This window comes from Carlito syrichta, unplaced genomic scaffold, assembly GCF_000164805.1.
Source record: "Carlito syrichta isolate Samal-C Ts95f unplaced genomic scaffold, Tarsius_syrichta-2.0.1 Scaffold288729, whole genome shotgun sequence".
Lineage (NCBI taxonomy): Eukaryota > Metazoa > Chordata > Mammalia > Primates > Tarsiidae > Carlito > Carlito syrichta.
In genome coordinates this window covers 230099-251875 of record NW_007232825.1, presented here as the reverse complement: position 1 = coordinate 251875, position 21777 = coordinate 230099, and the positions used below count along the sequence as shown (strand labels likewise).

At 38.0% G+C, this 21777-nt stretch overlaps 1 protein-coding gene across 1 annotated transcript in view; it reads left to right on the top strand.

The window, feature by feature from the left end:
- The window catches only part of NCKAP5 (NCK associated protein 5), an 847991-nt gene that overhangs the window by 768115 nt on the left and 58099 nt on the right, over window positions 1–21777 (top strand). Inside the window, exon 15 of the mRNA XM_008053829.2 lies at window positions 20897–21211. Within this exon, the coding sequence (XP_008052020.1) occupies window positions 20897–21211 (315 nt within the window). The remainder of the gene's footprint in view (window positions 1–20896; window positions 21212–21777) is intronic.

Genomic DNA, 21777 nt, shown 5'->3' with positions numbered 1-21777 from the left:
CCCCACTGTTCACCAACCCCTACCTGGGAGAGCAACACCTTCAAGACATATTCTTGTACCTGCCTCCATTTCATTAATTGCACAAGAATCCTTGAACCTAAACAGACCTTGCATCAATCATCTGAACCCTGCCAGGTTGAATGAAGTGTCCCAGAATGATGGAGGCCTCAAAGCAGGAGCAGACATGTGCATTGCTTCACAATAAACCATACCCATTAGTGATTTGTGTTTATAAGGATAGATAATAAACTCTGCTTTCAGGGTGGGGTGCGGCAGGCATATGGAATAGAAATGTCTCAGTCTGTTTGAGTTGCCATAAAGGAATACCTGAGGTGAGTCATTTATACAGAAAAGATGTTTATTTGGCTCCTGGTTCTGCAGGCTGTACAACAAGCATGATGTAGGCGTTGGCTTCTGGCGAGGGCCTCAGGCTGCTTCCTCATGACAGAGGTAAAGGGAAGTCAGCATTCTATGGGGAGAGAGGAAGGAAAAAAGAAAGGAAAAGAAGGGGAGATGCCAGACTCTTTTTTAACCTTCAGCTCTCTGGGGAACTCACTCAGGAACTTAAAGTAAGAACTCACTCCCTCCATTGAGGATGGCACCAAGTCATTCAGGAGGCCTTTGCCCCCATGATCCAAACACCTTGCACCAGGCCTCACTTCTAACACTGGGATAAATTTCAACATAAGACTTGATGGGGCCAAACCAACCATATCCAAACCATAGCCAGAAATGAAGATGAATTTTTCAGAAATAGACTGGGCTGTGTCATTCAAAGTGAAGTTTTTCCTTCCCCTCACATTTAAGACATAGCAGTCACAAACCTTTGGAGCTCTCCCATGTTCCATTGTACTACAATCCTTGGCCCCCACGAAACCCCCAGAGAGATTTGCTTAGCCTCTGCCTTATTCTTCTCATTTTGCTCCATCCTTGATTCTTTTCAAGTCTGCCTGGCGCTCCTTAAGTGTCCTGTGACTTACTTGAGCTTGAGAGATATTTTCAGCCTCCTATTCTGAAGCTTTCTTAGCTACCTTTGGCTTTCTATTTAATCCTACCTTCAACACTATTTATTCATTGTGGTTTTCCTTCCTCCTTTCCAGCAACTCTGCTCACACACAAAATGTTATTGAGGCTGAGCGTTTTTTCTTGTATTTGTTGGCTGCTCATATGTCTTCTTCTGAGAAGTGTCTATTCATACCTTTTGCCCATATTTTAATGGAGCCATTTGATTTTTTTTCTTTTGGCATGTTTGAGTTCCTTGTAGATCCTGGATGTTAGGTCTTTATTAGATTTACAGTTGATAAATATTTTTTGCCCGATCTATGGGCTGTTTCCCAGCTCTCTTGATGGTTTCTTTTGCTTTGCAGAAGCTTTTCCGTTTGATGAGGTCCCATTTGTCTATCTTATCTTTTATGGCATTTGCTTTTAGAGAGTTAATCAGGAATGGATTGCCTATTCCAATTTCCGTAACAGTGTTTCCTACTGTTTTCTTCTAGGATTCTTTTTTAAATCAATATTTTTTATTTTAATATTGTGGGATACAGTTAAGGGTTAGGTGTACAAATATGCTTCGTTCAGGCACCCTTGTTGATAAGGGGTGTCTCCCCATGCCCAGACAAATATTGACTACCGTTAATCCCACCTCCCTTCCCCTCCCCCCCATAGTTTCCCACCACTGTCTATCCTTTTCTTATAGTATTACGATGGACGTTCAAGGTCCACTATATGAGTGAGAACATGTGATACTCAGATCTTTGTTTCTGTGAGAGGTCACTCAGTATTATAGACTCTAGTTCTATCCAGGTTGCTGTGAAATTCATGATTTTGTTCTTCTTTATGACTGTGTAGCATTCCATTGTGTATATGTACCACATTTTTTTAATCTAGTCCTCTTCTGATGGACAGCATGGTTGATTCCAGGTTCTTGCTATTGTGAACAATGCTGCAATAAACATACGTGTGCAAGTATCTTTTTTATAGAGTGATTTGAGTTCGTCAGGGTATATTCCCAGTAGGGGGATTGCGGGATCATATGGGAGGTTGATATTTAGAGCTTTTAGGAATCGCCATACTGTTTTCCACAGAGTTTGCACTAATTTGCACTCCCACCAACAGTGTAGGATTCTTATAATTTGAGGTTTTCCATTTAGGTCTTTGATCCATTTAGAGAAAGTCTCGGGGTATAAAATAAATGTGCAAAAGACAGTTGCATTCTTATACACCAACAATAAACAGACAGAAAACCAAATAAAAAGCACAATCCCATTCAAAATAACCACACACAAAAATGAAATACCTTGGCATCTTCCTAACCAGAGAAGTGAAAGACTTTTTCAATGAAAACTACAAAACACTGCTCAGAGAAATCAAAGAAGACACAAATAAATGAAAAAATATTCCATGCCCATGGATTGGAAGACTTAACATTGTTAAGATGTCCATCCTACCAAAGGAAATCTACAGATTTAATGCAATACCCATTAAATTATCAACTTCATTCTTCTTAGACCTAGAAATGACAATACAGAAATTCATATGGAAACATAAAAGACTACAAATAGCCAAAACAATCCTTAGCAAAAGAAACAAAGTAGGAGGTATCACACTTCCAGACTTCAAATTCTACTATAAAGCTACAATAATCAAAACAGCTTGGTATGGATACAAGAACAGGCATATAGGCCAATGGAACAGGATAGAGATTCTGGAAGCAAAACCTCAATTTCTCAACTAACTCATCTTTGACAAAGCCTCCACCACCAAACACTGGGGAGAGGAGAACCTATTCAGTAAATGGTACTGGGAAAACTGGCTGACCACATACAGAAGAATGAAATAGTAACCCCCACTTATCAATAAGATACACATTTTCTAAAGAATCAACAGAATGTTCAATATTATTCAACATATAATATAACATATATATATTGGCCATGGGTCAAAACAGTCGCATCTTCTCATCAAATTTTCTGTTAAGTCTTGTTTACTTTTCCTGAACACCAAAGAAAGGCAAAAAAAAAAAAATATGTAAGATTCAAACTTAAAATGCAGGGAGAAAGGTGCTAAACTAATTCCTAAGTCTTCACATCTTTCCTGTGACTTCCCTAGCTTTTCCAGAATCAAAATAATGTACTCTAAACAGAACTGGTCCTGAAGCCTCTATACCTAAACTACAGTTTTGCTCCTTGCTAATTAAGCAAATATTTGTCTCAGTTTCTGTATCCATAAACTGAATGTACTGATTTCTACCTTCCCCAACTCAAGGCATCATTGTTGGGAGACTCGAAGGAGGTGATGTTCATGGTCACATAGTTGAAATGTAAAATTTGCCCAAAGCAAGGAACTCCTTTATACCTGCCTCTGAGGCTCTGTTAGATGCTGAAGTCACAATCATCTGCCATCCAGTTCACTATTTCTATTCCTATTGGAACTCTATTGGAAACACTGCCCTATGTAACTAAGTAGATATTTGAGGGGGTTTTTCCCCCATGTCATTTATATTGTATATCTTTGAAGGAAAGAGATGCTACCTCCATAACATTCTTGCTTTAAAGGACCAAAGGCCAGAACTTCTTCCCATTAGGCCTATTATAGAAAAGGTATACAGGTGATGAGAGCCAAAAGACCTGGAGAAATAGCTTGTAGCTTACTGATGGTAGATGTGGGGGAAAAAAAATCTGAAAAGAACAATCTTTTTGAACTTAAGCTTATTTTCAAAAGTGAGATTGAAGAAGAGAAGAAAGTCCACATCACACCTAATAGTGTTTGAGTTACATCAGACTATGTATTTATTTTAAATAATGATTTAAAAATCTCTTTAGGAAGGAAATACTGAAGAAAAAAAAAAACCTACTGACTTGGTTATAAATGATGCACTAGAGTCCATAGTGGAGTGGCAATTAAATTAGAGAAAAAATTATAAATACCAGAGGAGGGAACCTAGAAGATGAATATACTCCTAGCAACATCATAGAATTTGGTCCAAACACGGAGGGTTGGGTAAGGTTGTGGTAGTTGCAGAGTAGCAGAAAGAGCTCTGGACTTGGCCTTAGAAGACCTGACTGAATTCTGTGTATGTGCTCATGTGCCTAAGAGGTATATCTCCTCTGTGTATTTGTTTTCTTGTCTGTAAAATGGAGATGATCACTGAGATGTAGCATGGCTGTAAATTCAGTTGAAATAATGACTAAGAAAAGACGTAGCAGATGTATGGTTGGCTTCCCAAAATTCATTTCCAATTCAGGGGTGAAACCTGATTAAGACAGTGATGATGATCCTTTTTGCCAGTGATTGGTTCAGAAATTCAGGCCTGGGCCAGTCAGTGAATGCCATTCTCTAAGTGACATGGATTGATCCAGGAAGGAGTTTATGATGTTATTTGGCTAATTTTCAGGGGAGAGGACAGTTGAAGGTATAGAAAGGGTTGCATAAAGAGCTACCCTCTCCCTTGGATTTGACTAGTATAGAGCTACAACCGTTGCCTCCTGCCAATCTGAGATAAAACTGATATATGATACACAGGAAGGGCAGAACAAAGAGAGATGAGGGGAAATGGAGGCAGAGACCCTAGATTAAGGCAGTCCTGAAGCTTGCTATAGTTCTGCACTGTGAGATAATACAGTTCTTTACTCTTTAACATGTTACCACCAAGAGTATCCTTACTGATTTAGAGTACCTGGTAAATTGAATACAGAAGACAGTACTGTAACCATGTAGCAATCAAACTCAAAGCATTGAAGTTTATACAGGCCTCGGTCCAAATCCTGCCTTTCCTGCTTATAGCTATAGGCCTAGGGACAATTTATTGTCCTTTTTGAACCTCAGTTTCTTCATAGTTAAAATGTGTCATTACACATTGCATGATGACATAATGCAAGTGAAGCACTTGCCCAGTAGTAAACAATCAGCAAATGTTGTGCTGTAGAAATGTGAGGCATAATGAAAGTCAAATGCATTTGCACAGATCGTAGGCAAGCTGCAAGGTCATGAATTAGTGACTCTGCTCCTTGAGGGCTCTCTCTGCAGAGATTCTGGGACACACAGCTGGGGAAGCCAGGGGTTGTGTCCCACTTGCAAGCTGAAGAAGTATCAGCCTACAGAGTCTCTGGCATGTTCTCTGACACAGGGGATCCCCAGCCCTACTGGGAACAGGTCGATGAATACAAAAAGCCTTGCTTTGGAGTCAGGCTGGCGCTTTGTCAAGTGACCATTTCACTTCTTGGAGTGTTGCTCTCCTCCCCTATAAAATGAGGATATACATGAAAGGGATTGGCTGTAGTGGGTCACTGCTGGGGAAAGGTTGGGAGGGGGGGGCATTACACTAATAAGCATACCTGATCCCAAACCAGGCAAATTGAGGACCAAAGCGAGGCTCAAACTTCACCTGTACAATAACCATTTATGTACCTAACCCTGAATTGTACCCCACATCTTTAAAATTAAATAAAAGAAAATAGTAGTTATTTCCCAAGATGACTGAAAGGATGAAAGAGTACACAAAGCCCTTTATGAGATGCCTAGATCCAAGATTAAGAAATAGCCTCAATCTTGCTCCTTGGTGACTCCTGAAGACTCTTACTTGCTAACACCACTTTCAGATGCCTCTAAGGATTATTCAAGGGCATACCCTCGGGAAAGCCCAGGTCCTTAGTCAGCCATGTACAACCAGAGTTTCACAGCCGGATTTCAGTAAATTTTGATTGGCAGACTAGGTATATAATGTTTAAAAGAGGCATATGTAGGTATAGTTTATATACAATAAAATTTACTCTTCTAAGTGTATTTTCACTTTAACGAGCTTTAATAAATGTATACAGTTGTATAACCACTCCCATAATCAAAATATAGAACACTTTCATTGCTCCAAAATAGTCTTTCACTCCCCTTCACGGCTAGTCCTCTCCCAACACCACTGGTCCTAGGAAACCACTGATCTACTTTTTATCACTATAGTTTTGCCTTTGCTAGAATTTCCCATAAATGGACTGTATTATACAATATATAGTATTTGGGGTTTGGCCATTTTTAATATGCATAATTCTTTTGAGAGCCTTCTGTGTTGTTATGTGTATTATCAGTGATTTTTGTTTGTTTTTGTTTTTATTGCTATTTGGTATTTTACTGTATTCCATCCCCTACCTGATAGACATTGTAGTTGCTTCTAATTTGGGCTATTATGCATAAAGTTGCTATAAACATTTGTGTATAAGTCTTTGGGTGGACATATAAGCATGTTACTGCTGGGTTGTCTTTGAAGACAAAATTTTTAATTTTGGTCAAATCTTATTTTTCTTTTTTGGTTTATGTTTTTCTGCTCTATTTAGGAAATTGTTACCTAATCCAAGGTCACAGAGATACTCTGATGTTTTCTTCTGGAAGTTTTGCAGTATTAGTTCTTATGTTTGGGTCTATGCATTAATTTTTGTATTCAGTTAAGGAAAAAGATAAGGTTCATTTTTCTCCATATGAATATTTATTGTTTCTAGTGCCTTTTACTGAAGCACTATCTTCTGCCCATTAAATTACCCTGTCATTGTTGTCAGAAATCAATTGAAAACATGTGTAAGTCTATTTCTGAAATGTCTATTTTATTCCACTGATCCATAGGCAAATCTTTATCCAATACCTTACTCTTGATTAGCATAGCCTTATTAAATTCAAGTAGCATCATTCCTCTGACCTTGAGGTAAAAACTTTTTTTAAAATGTTTCCATTTTCACTTAACTTTAGAATTAATGTGTCCATGTCTATTTTAAAAAGTCTTATTAGGACGATATTGAGTCTATAGATCAGTTTAGAGATAATTTGAGTCATCTGAACAATATTGAGTCTTCTGATCCATGAGTAAGGTAAATTTCTCCATTTATGTCAGTATAATTTATCTCTACAGTGTTTTGTACTTCTTCACTTACAAGCTTTTCTTATATTATATAAAATGTTTTGATATTTTATATTTTGACACTGTTAGAAATTACATTGTTATTTTAATTACCAATTATTTATAATATATAATGTAATTGGTTTTTATATGTTACCTTTGTATCATGTGACCTTGCTAAACTCACTTATTAATTCTCATAATATTTTGGTAGATTATTTATGATTTTCTATAGATAATAATTATGTTGTCTTCAAATAAAGAGAGTTATACCTCTTTCTAATCTCTATGCCTTTTATTTCTTTTTCTTGCCTTGCTACACAGGCTACAACCTCCAGTATAATGTTAAATAGAAGTGGTGAGAGCAGACACTCTTGACATGTTCTCAATCTCATTAGAAAAATATTTAGTATATTCCTATTAAGTATATTATCTATAGGTTTATTGTAGATGCCCTTTTAAGCTTTTACAGATTGGGGACATCCCCTTCTATTCCTAACTTGATAAGAGCTTATTTTTTGTTTCTATCATGAAAGGATGCTGAGTTTTGTCAAATGCATTTTCCTGTATCTCTTGAGTTGATCACATGGCATGTCTTTTAACATTAATTAATTTTTAAGTGCTAAACAAATTTTACATTCCTTGGATAAACACCACCAAAGATATTTTATTCTTGTATATATTACTAAAATTGATTTGCTAACATTTTATTAAGTATTTTTTTGCATGCATTTTCATGAGGTATATTGATCTGTCGTTTTTTCTGTTTTTAATGTCTTTGGGTTTGGTTCAAGGTAATATAGACATGATAAAATAATGTGGAAAGTGTTCTTTTTTCTACTGTTTTCTAAAGGAGTTTATAAAGAGATGGCAAATTTTTTCTTTCTTATAAGTTTCATAGAATTCAATAGTGAAGACATCTGGGCCTATAATATTTTGTGAAAATATTTTTAAATTCAACTTCAAGTGCCTTAAGTGATATAAGTGATACTTTTTAATTATTCCACTTTATCTCTACATGTAACTTATTAGGTATCTCTTTGTTTTCCTGTTTAAATGAGTGTAATTTTATTACATTTTTACTTTATCATAATCAATTTTTAGTGAGATATTACAGATTGCTTTCCTATAACCCCTTACATTCTTTATGGGGATATAATATACAGGGTGCCAAAAATGTATACACATTATTTCTACATCTGTTAGAAACCTCACAGTAAGCATAATTTGTATATGCATATATTGTCATTTCTAATTCTCTTCCTCCTTTTGTATACAAGCAGACTTCTACTAGGTATCCATCTTTCATCCACCTGTGAAAGTTCCTTTAATATTTATTCAATTAAATATTGGACATATACCTAATATTTCTTGAACTTAATATTTCTAGGATTAAAAATTGTGTAGATATGAATCATCTCAGCTTTTGTTCACCTGGAAAGCATTTATTTTGCTTTAATTTTAAAAATTAATTGAAAAATTTATTAATGGAAATTAATTTTTGGAACGTTGGCAATTTTTTATCTTTCAGTGTTCTTAATATATTATTCCACTGTCTTCTGGCTTATATAGTTTCTGAAAAGAAGTCTGCTGTCAGTTTTATCTTTTTTGCTCTAGAAAATGTCCTTTTTCTCAGTTGCTTTTAAGATTTTGTCTTTATCACTGATATTCAGCAATTTAATTATGTGTCTTGGCCTGGTTTCCCCTATGTTGGTTCTGGTTGGCATTCATTGAGTCTCTTAGATCTTAAGTTTATAGTTCTTATCAAATTGGCACATTTTTGGTTATAATTTCTATACATAATTTTAAACTTTTATTTCTTTACTTTCTGTCTGTGGTTCCAATTTTATGTATTTAGACCATTTAATATTTACTCTCAGGTCACCAATGCTGCTTTCTTAAAAATTGTTTTTTCTCTGTATGCTATATTTTGGATAGTTTATATTATGTCTTCAAATTCACTGAATATTTTTTCTTGCTACGTCTAATATCTCTGCTAATCTGCTATTAGTTCTATATAATGTGTTTCTATTTAAATGTAGCTTTTCTGTCTATAATTTACATGTGTGTATTTTTATCATTTGAATCTCTCCTAACATGCTTGTTTGACTTTATAACATTGTACATATTTACAATATCTATAATAATTATTTATAAGTCCTTGTTTGTAAATTTATTATCTCTCATTTTATTGATAAATTTTTCTCTTTAATATGAAATTCTATTTTCCTGCTTTTCTGTGTATCTTGTGGTTTTTTTTTAATTAGTTGCCAGAGAATGTGAATTTTATATTGTTGAGTGTTGGATTTTATTGAATTCATATTAAGACTGTTGAACTTTGTTCTAGATGCATTTAAGGCATTTGCAGATTAGTTTAACTTTTCAAGGCTTTTTCTTAAGTTTTGTTGTGACAAATCTATGGATGCTTTTATTCTTGGTATAATTTGGTTTTGCTGCTAAAGTTTGACCCTAAGAAGGTAAATCCTTAGAGTTCTATGCTATAGACCTTTATTACAGGGTCTATCCTCTCTGAATGCTGTAAGCATATACTATTTTCAATCTTACTTGAGCTCCAGAAATTATTCAGCTTTACAGAAATTCCTTCTCTGATCTCATGAATTGCACCTCATGTATGTGCAAGTACTCAGCCAGAGACAATAAGGAAATTTCTTCTGTTAGCTTTTCTTTCTAATACAATGCCCTGAAAAATAATAGCTGCCTTAATGCCAATATCACCCCCTTTACCACTTATATTTATCTCTTTAGTTCAGCAGGACTTCCAGGGCATATTTGTATTCCTCCTCTTCATTTTAGCCTAGAAACCATGTCCAGGTAGTTGGCTACAGAAATTGTAGGGCTCACCTCATTTGTGTCCCTTGATTTAAAGGTCAGTTTCTGTGCTGCCTATTTTCTAATGTCTGAAAACTGTGTGTGTGTGTGTGTGTGTGTGTGTGTGTGTGTGTGTGTCTACAATTCTGTAATTCTTCCTGGATGAAAGCAAAAATCTCTGTATATTTTTATCCATATCCTCTGCTCTGTAGTATTTCATTACATCTTTTGTTATCATCCTGTAGAGACAACCATGGGATATTGGTGAGTGGAGGATGTCAGCTGAAATGAAATATAGACCAATCTCAACTTTGATCTTCTCTTCACCTACATTTCAACTACAGTCACAGAAAAATAAATGATTCTTGAGTACTCATTTAAAATAGATTATCTTATAATAATTAAAATCCTTACTGAACAAGGAAGGCATGTTAAAATGAATATTTTTTTAAAAGCTTAAGGGAATGAAGACTTGAGATTTATTCTTTTCTACATGTAATTTGAAAAATAATTAATACTGATTAATTATAGAGACAAATAGAGAAAAACATATTTGAACTTTAAGTTATTATCTTTCTGAGAACTTTCATTAGATATCTGTAATTACAGTAATATAAGCAAACTAAAATAATTTAGTCCTAGAGTAGCTAACTTTGAATTTTTAATTTAAAAATGTTGGTGCAGGCTTGGCTGAGTGGCTCAGCCTATAATCCCAGCACTTTGGGAGGCTAGGGTGAGTGAATTTCCTGAGTCCGTGGGTTCAAGACCCACCTAGGCAACTTGGTGAGACCTCGTCTCTAAAATAAATAAAAAAATTAGTTGGGCATGGTAGTGCACACCTGTAGTTCTGGCTACTTGGAAGATTGAGGCAGAAGGATTGCCGGAGCCCAGCAGGTTGAGGCTGCGGTGTCCGGGAGTGTGCCACTGCACTCCAGTCTGGGTGACAGAGTGAGACTTCAACTCTAAAAAAAAAAAAAAAAAAAAAGTTATGGCAGTAATACATAGGGTACCTTAGTTTCAATGATCCTGTAAATATTTTTAATAACATTATCATCAGTTACTAAACTGATAGGTCTAAATTTCCTCCATGCTTCCCTGTTTTTATATGCTTCTTGACAAATAATGCTCTTTTAAATCTCTTCCTACAGCATCTTACCCCAAATTTATTTTCTTTCTTCCCTTTCCTCATGTGCCTTATCAAAGCAGATGTTATCTAGGCAGGTGAAATGAAGAGTAGAGGCAGTTGTCCATATAATTCAGCAAACCTGAAATGGAGTAAAGAAGATTTAGAGAGACAGAATTACCCGTAATAACCATGTGTGACTATCAGATTCACCAGATAATTGTTCAACTTTTCACTTCATTTTGGCATGACAGCTCGAGGATGGAGTAAAACCTATGAGAAAGAGTAAATTGTTGAACATAAACAAGGATTACCTTTTAGGACATATATACTGTACCTTCCCTAAGGGTAAATCATGACTTACTAATTTAAGAATGTGATCTGAGAATATAATGAGTCTGTGAAAAAGGAGAATCAATAAACATCATTTGGTTAGACCTTTAAAATATCTTGCATCTGTACCAGCCCAAAAGTGGATTAAGAAGATACAAACAAATAGCTTAATTATAATTAGATTGGAAGAAAAAGGTTGAGGATAGAATAATTTTGTTATGGATAGAAAATGGGCAAGGAAACCAGAGACAAAAAGGACAGAGATAAGTTGGCATTTCTTCCAATTAGAAAAATGGCAATTAAGGATAAGGGCTGGAACCACTGTGATTCTACGTTTTTATGGAGCTCTAGAAAATTTTGCTACTTAAAGAAGTTTTTTGGGTTTTTTTTTTTCTGGTTAGGAAAATTTCAAACTAAGGAGGACAAATTGACATATGAATAGAAAAATGGTCATGTGGTCATCACAACTTTGTGGGGACTTACAAGGGATCTGTGTTCTACCTTTTATTTTTTTTCGAGTTGGAGTCTCACTCCATCGCCCAGACTGGAGTGCAGTGGCACGCTCCCGGCCACTGCAGCCTCAACCTGCTGGACTCCAGCAATCCTTCTACCTCAGCCTTCTAAGTAACTGCAACTACAGGCACATGCTACCACATCCGGCTAATTTTTGATTTATTGTAGAGATGAGGTCTCACCAAGTTGCCTGGGCGGGTCTCGAACCCGCGGGCTCAGGCAATCCACTCACCTCAGCCTCCCAAAGCGCTTGGATTACAGGCTGAGCCACCAAACCCACCCAATGTTCTACTCTTATAAACAAGGACATTGAGCTGAAAGTGAAGATTCTTGAAACAGGTCCTAGAATTCTAAGATCCATCACCATTTTCAAGTCATAGGACCACATCAAACAAATGCTAGTCATTAAACCATAGTGGTCACATTAGTCTATGCTTGTATATTACAGTAAATACTCTGTACAAATCTAGCCAGTTTGCCAAGACAGGTATAGTAGCATAGCAAGACAGGAAGGAGTTATATAAGGGCCTCAAGATATTTTGATTTGGAGTGATACAAGTATGGAGATAATTATTGAAATTTGTAAAATCAAGAAACGTTTGGAAAATTGCGTAGCAAATCCCAGAATGCTAGACCAAGAGCCATCCCCAAAACTTTAGAAGAGGTCATTTTAGTGTCAGTAACAAGAAGGAGCATGCACTAAGGAATTTTTTTCTCAGGGGTTATACCAGCTGTGTGTGTAAATAAATTCAGGAAAGATTTATATGAAGACGTGATCTTACATGGGTGTTTGGAACGCATTTCTAACCTTTTCCAGTTTATATTCTTGAGTCAAATCCTACCAGAGTAATTTATGTGATGCTACTATCAGACAAAGAATACTGGATTCACTGGATACTGACCCAGCCTCAGGTGCCACTTCTTTGATATTAGTCTGAATAGTTAGTCCTTCATCTTTACAAAGGATTTCATGATCCACTGTTTTCCTTTCAAATTTTTTTCTGTTAATTTCCTACATTTAAAAAATATTCATTCCCTGTACAACAGTGTACCAGACTCCCAATATCTAGTCTTCCATTATGCCAAAGACAACATGAGAGACTGGAAAACAAATTTATCTTCTCCTGCACATATTTCAAATCTCAGGAAGCTTAAATCCAGTTTGAAATTGGAGGCTGAGTATTCTCATGCATTCCAAAGCCATCAAATTGAATTTATCCTTCCAGAAGGTCATCTTAATGCCAGAGTCAAAAGTTACCCAATGGTTGTGAATAAATAACCAGTATAATCATTTTTGACTACTTTGACAAAACCATGGGGTAAACTTAGAATGAATAACCTACATTTAATTGATGTGGCTTTGGCAACGGACTTGGGTTTTTTAGCTTGTTTCAGCCGTACAGATGAAGAGAAGGATGTGCAAATAAAGAGTTCTGTTTTCCCATCTGTAGTTTAAGTTTCTGTTGCCAGTACCACATGTAGCTTAAAGATGTTTAGAAATCTAGAGAGACCTCCTACAAAGACTTATTTACATGATCACTTTCATTATAGAAAAGTATGCCAATTAATAAGGTGGTATGAATATTAAACACCCACGAGCAACTCTTTCTGCTGGCGAACTGTGTTGGGTCCTCGTCGCATGTTTGGCTGAAACTTTTATGGATATGGTGGAAGTTCTCAAAGTAAGACAGAGTTTAAGTTTCAAAGTATTCTATATTCCTAGGATTTATGAAAATTGAAGAGGAAATAAAAGTGATTACTAATGTAATTTGTTTAAATCTATAAATGGGTAGATCATTGCACTGAAGCAAGGATAAGCTTTTAAGATAGATGTGCTGTAAGTTTTTCTAACTGAAAATCATGGCATGCTAATCTGGGATTCTTCCCTGGGAATGCCATAAGTCTGTAAAAAAGGAAGTATCAGTCAGCATCATTTGTGCAGGTTTTTTAGAAAGCCTCTTGTGGTGGCAGCTCCCAAATAGATTTCTCAAGAAAATGAACTCCTTCCTTTGTATACATGAGGCAGCTTGCAGCCGACTGCAAGTACATTGGACCATATTCATTAGTTGCTCATTAATGCTTTTGGGGAACTGACCCCCAAAAACAAAATGGTTGACAAAGGTAATCCCTTAGGAAATAGCCAGTGTAGTTGTTTAGTAAAATGTACTCAGATGCTGCACAGAAGGAAACTGCACAGATGGCAATTTGGTTTGCATTGGATCCATGATAGTAGTGTATTGCATACCTACAGGGACCCTCACCTATCCCTGACAACTAGTTACGGAAACTTATCGAACACCTGCTTCATAATAAGAATTTTGCCAGGCTTATTAGAAATGAACTATGACTATATGAGTTAGAAGAGTCTAAAAAAAATCCAAAAAACAACTTGTTATCTACAGCAAGCAGGTAGCCAAACAGGTCTTCAGGCTCTGTCTTTCCAACTCTGAAGCCTATGAAGGGGGGACCCCAAAAAACATAATTATTTTGGGGGGGACCAACCCCTGTAGTACAGGCTTCCCCCCCTAGGTAAGTGTTCCAGGAACTCATTGGCCTAAGTGTACCAGGTAGCATCATTGTGAGAGGCTGTATTCAGCTTCAGCGACTTTTTTTTTTTTTTGAGATTCTTTCAACACGTTTGTCCATTTCATGATGGGTGAGTTACAAGCGTACCTGCCCATACTGCATTGAGTGTTCAGTAGTTTTTGACCAAAGATGGCATGCGCCCCATGCGCCCCTTTCCCTGTTCACCCAGTCCTGCCCCAAGTGACTTTTCTTTTGTTTCCCCTGACGGAAAAAGTCCTCAAAGGGAAACGTTTTGCTGATGTGGAAGGAGCGACATAAAAAATGGCAGAAGCACTAAAAGGCATCAAAACCGACAAGTTCAAAAACCGTTTTGAGTAGTGGAAAAAAGTATCTCAATAGGTGTCTTGCATCAAATGGAGAGTACTTTGAAAGTAACTGAAGTTTAAACATGTAAGAATAAATACACAATTTTTAAAAACTGTCCTATAATAATCTAATCTTTTGGAATAGATACATTAAGAATACCAAGAGTTTTGGTTTACAAATTCAAGACATTAAAGATCTGAGAGAAAAAGTTGAGACACTAGAATCTGTAAAGACAAGGCTGAGAAATGTGTTAGTGGCATTTCCCAAAACCCAGAATTATTGCTAATTCAGATTCCACTCACTTGGAAATTTAAATTAACTGAAATAGTGCTGGAAATCAACTTTTCCCTTTGTAGCCATAAAGCTACAAAAACATTGTTTATAAAGACACTGAAGGAATATAGTGTGAAGGAATATAGTATAAAACAAGTTTGGAAGAAGCACAGTCAACTCAGTTAACAGAACCGTTTGTTTTAAAAGAGCGATCAATTCACTGGTCTGGATAGATGCACATAAGAAGTTCCTGAGTGGTCTCATCTACTCACTACAGATGACACCCAGGAACTTGACTCTGTAAGAACTTAGTTCTAGCACTACTATGGGTACTATGGGATGGCAGCATTCCACATGACATCTAGAATCCCTGAGAATGAGGGCAAGAGTCTCTGTGCCACACTAGACCTGGGACCTGGGGCCTTCAGGCCCAGTGATGTTGGCAGGTGGGCATGGGAACTGAGGAAGATGCTAAAACAGTCTTCTACTGCCTATCCTTTGTCTTGGTCATCCACTCTTGTCCCAAGGACTTGAAAGTACTAAGACATCAGTCTTTAAAATATTCAGTAATCCTGAATAATCTTATCTGCCTGGTCATCTGAATTAATGAAGTCTGACTGTATGTGAAAAATAGTTACATAGAAGAAATGAGCTATTTGCTTTGGTTACTGGAGTCAGAACAAAAAGAAGCAGACTGAGATTTCATAAGAAAAACTTCACATTCATTGACTGTAGGAAGAGTATTCCAAAGATTAGTTGCTTTTTCATCCATCCATTTATTCATTCATTCCACATCAGTGAGGGCTAACTATGTGCTGAGCACCGGTGGTAGAGAGTGAATCAGACGCTCCATCATCTGGTGTATGTAATTACCATCCTGTAGAGTCAGGTCAATGAGAGAGTCAGGAGCCAGCTTATATGAGGGTACTGGGGAGAGGGATAAAATCCAGTTCTGCCCCCAGGTTGTGTATGGCCTAACATCACTTATTTTGAGAACTGCTGCCATTGTTTGAATGATGTAGTGTGCCTGTTTCAAGCATGGTGCTGGGTTTGTCTCATGCTCTGTTTCTAGTTCCCAAAGCATCCCTGTAATGAAGATAGTGTGATCTAATTTGCAGATGAAGACACCAAGGCTAGCTGCTGAGACAGCTGGGGGCAGGGATCGGCAGGACACCCTCGTCGGCACGATGGGTAGGAATTTTATATCACACACCTTAAGTTAACAGTTTGAAAATCCTTAGTGGAAACATTTCTCCAAAATGTATTCTCTGCCACTATCCCACACAAAACCTCACCATTTTGGCTGCTTGCCCCTCCCTAGGTTGTTCATTTCCCTCTCAGATGTAGTAACTTCCTTCTCTACTGAAGCCTGGTGCTAGACAACGTTCCTAACCTGAGCAGTCTAAACATTCTTTCCAAAAGAAGAAGAGCCTTCTGGAAAGTCTTGTGTTTGCTTTTAAGAGACTAAAAATGTATGCAGGGTAACATATTCAAGGTGTCAGTAAAAGAAGATCTTGAGTCCTAATTCCCTGCCATTCTGGTGCTGACATGCTCTGAATGGGTCCAAGGTGACCTGAGATGAAGATGCTCAACCCTCAAGTGACCAGTGGTCCTGGAAGCTAGTATTTTCTTTCACCAGCCCTGTATTTACTTTGTGTGCCATGACTTTAAAAGGGCTGGGAAACAGTGCCCTAAGTCATCCCATGAAATGCCTGGGGCTTGATGGTGGTGACAAGTGTGAGAACTTACCTTGAGAGACAACAATAAGACAAATGAAGCAATGGGAATAGGTGAGAGGACTGACCAGGGTCAGAGATGCAATTGATGACCTTGGAAGGATAAAGCACACTGGTACATGCTACCCAACCTTTGAACTCATTAGCAAGGCCCTCTTGGTGGTGGGGGTTCACAGCCACAAATGTGAACTTGTGCTTGTTGAGAGCAAGACTGAGTCAACTCATTGAAGATGCAAAGCAGGTTCTTCTCTCTGAACTTTGTTCCCAGTATAACCATTTAATTATTTGGTGAGTTCTTAAAAATTCTCTGAGAAAAAAAGCTGGCTTTATGAGTACAGTATCTAACACTTATAATTCAGGTTACAGTATTTTTATGAACTGCATGAAACTAATAATGCCTTAAAGAAACTAAATAAAACTGGCATCAGCATTTTTAATAAAAACTCCGGTTTCCGAAGGCTTATGCATTCTGAAGAAATTTGCTTGAGGGGGAAACTTGGCATATGTCTGAGCCCCTGACTGTCCACAACTCATTCATAGGTACATACAAATGAGTCCTTCACATTTGGCATCTGGAATTTTTAGAAATTTTTTTTTTAAATGACCTTAATAGCGGGTAGTTTCTGAGCTTAATGGCAGGGTACACAATTCTCAGAGAATCAGAGAATGCAGGAGTTCCAAAAGTCTCGATTTATAGATTCTAGTATGACAATATTGGGTGTTGAAGGAAAAGGGGAAAAATGAAAGGAAACAGAGGCTAGAAAATATCGGTGACCTCAGAAAGGCACCAGACCTAGATAGTCACCATTTTCCCTAACCTGGATCCCTCCTCTGCCCTATTTCCTGTAACTGCCCCATGCCCTTGTGTTATAGGCTGGGCAAATATATGTGGGCTTGTATATGAGGCCTATTTCCAAATAATTACTAAAAAGGCAAAATGAAAAGAATCTCATTTTGCTTCATGAATCTTCATTTGGGGGTGGTGAATGAAGTGCTCTGCAAGCCATACAATACGTAGGAAGAGGCAAAGCCAAAAAAGCATTGCCCTTAGAGGAGTGCCTATGACCAAGCTGGGGAGGCAAAGTAAATTCAAGAAAAACCCTGGCGTAGAAGTCTAAGGACCCAATCCAGTAGGGCATAGGAAAGAGTTGCCAGCTAGTTGTGGTTCTTAAGAGCCATACAGATGAGGGTGTGTAAGCATCCGGCATAGGGACAGACATCAGCCAGATGCCGGGCATGTTGACAGTAGACTCCAGCCTCAGGGTGAGGGCCCCAAATACTAAACTGGAATTCAGGGGCCAGCACCAATTTCAGAGGAGAAGGTGGGCACCTTGCCTAGGAGCAGGGGTCCATGTTGTGAGCCTTCTGCTCACATGGCTGCCTCAATGGCTATAAACTGAGTGGACGCTACTTAGAGGTTTACTTGTGCTTTTTGGAGGGAATCAGTATAGCTTGGTGGCTAAGAGCATGGTCTTCATAATCTATCAAGCCTATATTTAAATACAGGCTCTTTATTTATAGCATTTGTCTTTGGATAAGTTGCCTAGCCTCCTTGAACCATGAGTCTTCATATCTAAATGGCAATAATAGTTCTGACCTTAGAGTCTGTGAAGATTAAGAAATGATACAAAGAAAGCAATGAACTCCTGATAGCTGTAATTAGCAACCAAACTTTTGATGGTGCATCTTTTTTTTTTCTTTTCTTGAGTCAGGGTCTCACTCTGTCATCCACATTGAAGTGCAGTGGCACAATTATGGATCACTGCAACTTCAACCTCTTAAGCTCAGGCAGTCCTTCTACCTCAGCCTCCCAAGTACCTGAGACTACAAGCGTGTGCCATCACATTTGGCTAATTTATTTATTTATTTATTTATTAGAGATGAGGTCTCACTATGTTCCCTAGGATTGTCTTGAACTTCTGAGCTCCAGCAATCCTCCCACCTTGGCCTCCCAAAGTGCTGGGATTACAGGAATGAGCCACCACACCAAGCCAGATGCATCTTCTTGAAAGGAAAAGCACCCCTAATGTCCTGTTCTGATGAGCACTCCTTGGTCCAGGGGTAGGCAGTCCTGAAGATGCTGGAAATAAATTGTTAGGGCAGGCAACCTGGGGCACACAGGGTCTAACACATCTCAGCTGCTACATCCCACGGATCTTTAATTTTCAGTCCCAGGGACTTGGTCGGTTCTGATGAAGATCCACTTACTCCTGTATCTGAAATATTTCAGACATTCAGAATTGTCCCTGTTACAATAAATAGACATGCTAAATCAGAAGCGTGTTGTATATGTGGGCTAAAATTAAGAAGATACAAACTTCTGAATAGCAGGATTTTTTATTCTTCCTTTTTTTGTTAACTCTTCTGACAGTACCTCCCCATGAAAAAAGCTGATCATTTCTCCAAAAGGCCACTCTATAACAATTAAATCCCTTAATTTAAGAGAAAATGAATAGAAAATATAACGAATAATCCATAAGACTGGTTGCGAGTAAAACTGACCAGGTGGAGGTTCTGAAATGAATCGGGCTAAAACTTAGCCCTTGTGATCCTGGGAAAGAAACTACCTCTCAGACTGGAGCTGTATAATTCAGGGATTCTAGAGTCCATGAATAAACTCTGAAATCTGAGGGTATATGAGATGGCTAAGTGGCACCATACTGAAGAAAGCATTTTTCATCTTCTGAATATCCCTGTGAAGACAGAAATCTCTCTTTTAGTAGACTTTGTCTTCCTAGTGCTTCCAAAACCAAGCACCAAGCCTACTTGAGCCTAAAAAAACCAACTCTGTATCTACCTACCCTCTGTGTTTTTACCTTAGTATTAGGAAATTCCCAGAATTCTCTACTACTCACAGCAAATAGGATTTGAGGAGGAAGGTGGGGAGTGGGCAGATTCTGAAGATTGGATAAATTGCTGAGCATCAAATGAGATTGCGTATGAAAGGTATTTAAGGATAAGCTATTCACCTATCAGATAGGTGAAATAAATATTCTAAGCATTTTATGTATGTCATCATTCATTGTTTCATTTATTTGACTATTTCATAGTGTGATTAGTGTCCTCTATATTCTTGGGATTCAACAGTGAACATACTTTAATCCTCACATCAAACCCTAAAAGGCACCTGAGACCTCAAGGGGTTAAGACTCTTGCACAGGAGTTCAAACAATTAGTTGTTAGCAGAGACCGCACCATAAGCCTCTCTGTTCCCTAAAACACAATATAAACGGTAGCTGTTGAGCTTTTGATACTAAGATTTTGTCATAATGTATTACATTTCCCACCATGCCCAGCACTGAGGGCATCTTATCAGATGCCTATGAGATGAAAGTAGGGAAGTTTCATTCCAGGATTATCAGATAAAACAGAAGACTTTCTGGGAAACAACCAGATCTTGGAAGCTGTCTCATTGACTTGGATAAGCTTCACCCCATTTCAGAAATCAAATATTTGATAATTTTTTAGATTATTGTACTTTTGTCTGTACCTAAATTTTTTTGAAGATGACACATCATTAACAGAACATCTTACCTACATGGTAAAATCAACTTAATGTGTTCTAGAAAATAGTAAGATCCCTGGGGCTAACAAATTCAAAGGGTTTCTGATGAGTTTTGTCATTGTATAAAATGAGAGTGAAAGATAGAAAGTGGCTCGCCGTGTTCTCAGTAAGATTCCAAGTGGCAGTTGTGTCAAATGAAGCCCATATGATAAGTGATGTTACAACGGGTAAGGTATCCTTTGGGATGACCCTTCTAGCGTGTGAATTACTTGTTCCCGCAGTCAAATTGAGAGGCTGGAGATTTAGTCAACTGCTGAATGGGGGATATAATTCATGCAAGAGATACACAATTACCTTTGTCAGGACATCCCTTCAATTTGTTATGTATGCTCATTGCCCATCTTATTTGAGTTAATGAATTTTACCTAATTGGTTGAAATCCCATGATTCCCAGATTGAAACAAGTGTGCTCAAAAATAATTTTGGTCTATATTGACTGTTCTTTTTCTACTATAAATCTAAAGAACTAACCAGGATATATGTATATGTGACAACTGCTGCTTGTAACAAACTAACCTTCTTACCTCATATTACACGAAGGGGATAGTTTCACATTCAGTTACATGTCTGTTTTGTGTACCTCACTGGACATTTACAACATCACTAATATTATTTCCAAATGCTCATCATTTTTCTTTTTCTTAAATCCTCCTTCCTAGGTGTGTCCTTTCCCCTTGATTATACCCAAATATCCGTGATTCTTTTATCTTTTTAAGCGATCCTTCTCTGATCCTTCCTCCATTACTCTATCTCAGAATCCAACTGCCAGATGAGAACGTTGGACAGTGGGATCGGAACCTTCCCACTTCCCGACTCGGGAAACCGCTCGACGGGACGGTACATATGCCAGCCAGACTCCTCAGAGGACACTGAGCCGCTCCTGTCTCTCCAGCCAGCCCTCTCCACAGCTTCTTCCATTAGAGCCCAAACCCTTGAACGTGAAGTGCCTTCCTCTGCAGACAGCCAGCGCCCTGCAGGTAGCACCATTGTTCATTCCACATCTGACCCCATCATGACAGCCAGAGGGATGCGACCTCTTCAAAGCCACCTTCCCAAACCAGCATCCTCAGGTAAAATGCCAGTTGCCTTTCGAATTAGATTTTCTTCCCACCCTTAAGAATGTACTTGCTGACAAAAATGGAAAGCTTTCCCCCAGGAGATGAGGAAGTCAGCGACCTCTGCCTGATGGAAATGTGGATATGTGAAAATCCTGCATGTCCCTCACCAAAAGCAAAACAATGTATATAAGACATTATCTACTCATAGAATTACATTAAGGAGTGTATGCGCACATATAAGAAAACAAACGTTAGCTGGGCTCGGTGGCTCAGCCTGTAATCCCGCGCCTTTGGGAGGCTGAGGTGAGTGGATTGCCTGAGCCTGAGGGTTCGAGACCCGCCTGGGCAGGCGAGACCTCATCTCTACAATAAATCAAAAAATTAGCTGGGCGTGATAGCGCGCACCTGTAATTCTGGCTACTCGGAAGGCTGAGGCGGAAGGATCACTGGAGCCCAGCCGGTCGAGGCTGCGGTGGCCGGGAGGGGCCACTGCACTCCAGTCTGGGCGACAGAGTGAGACTCCAACTCAAAAAAAGAAAAAAGAAAAGAAAACAAACAAACATGTAAGCACTGGTATA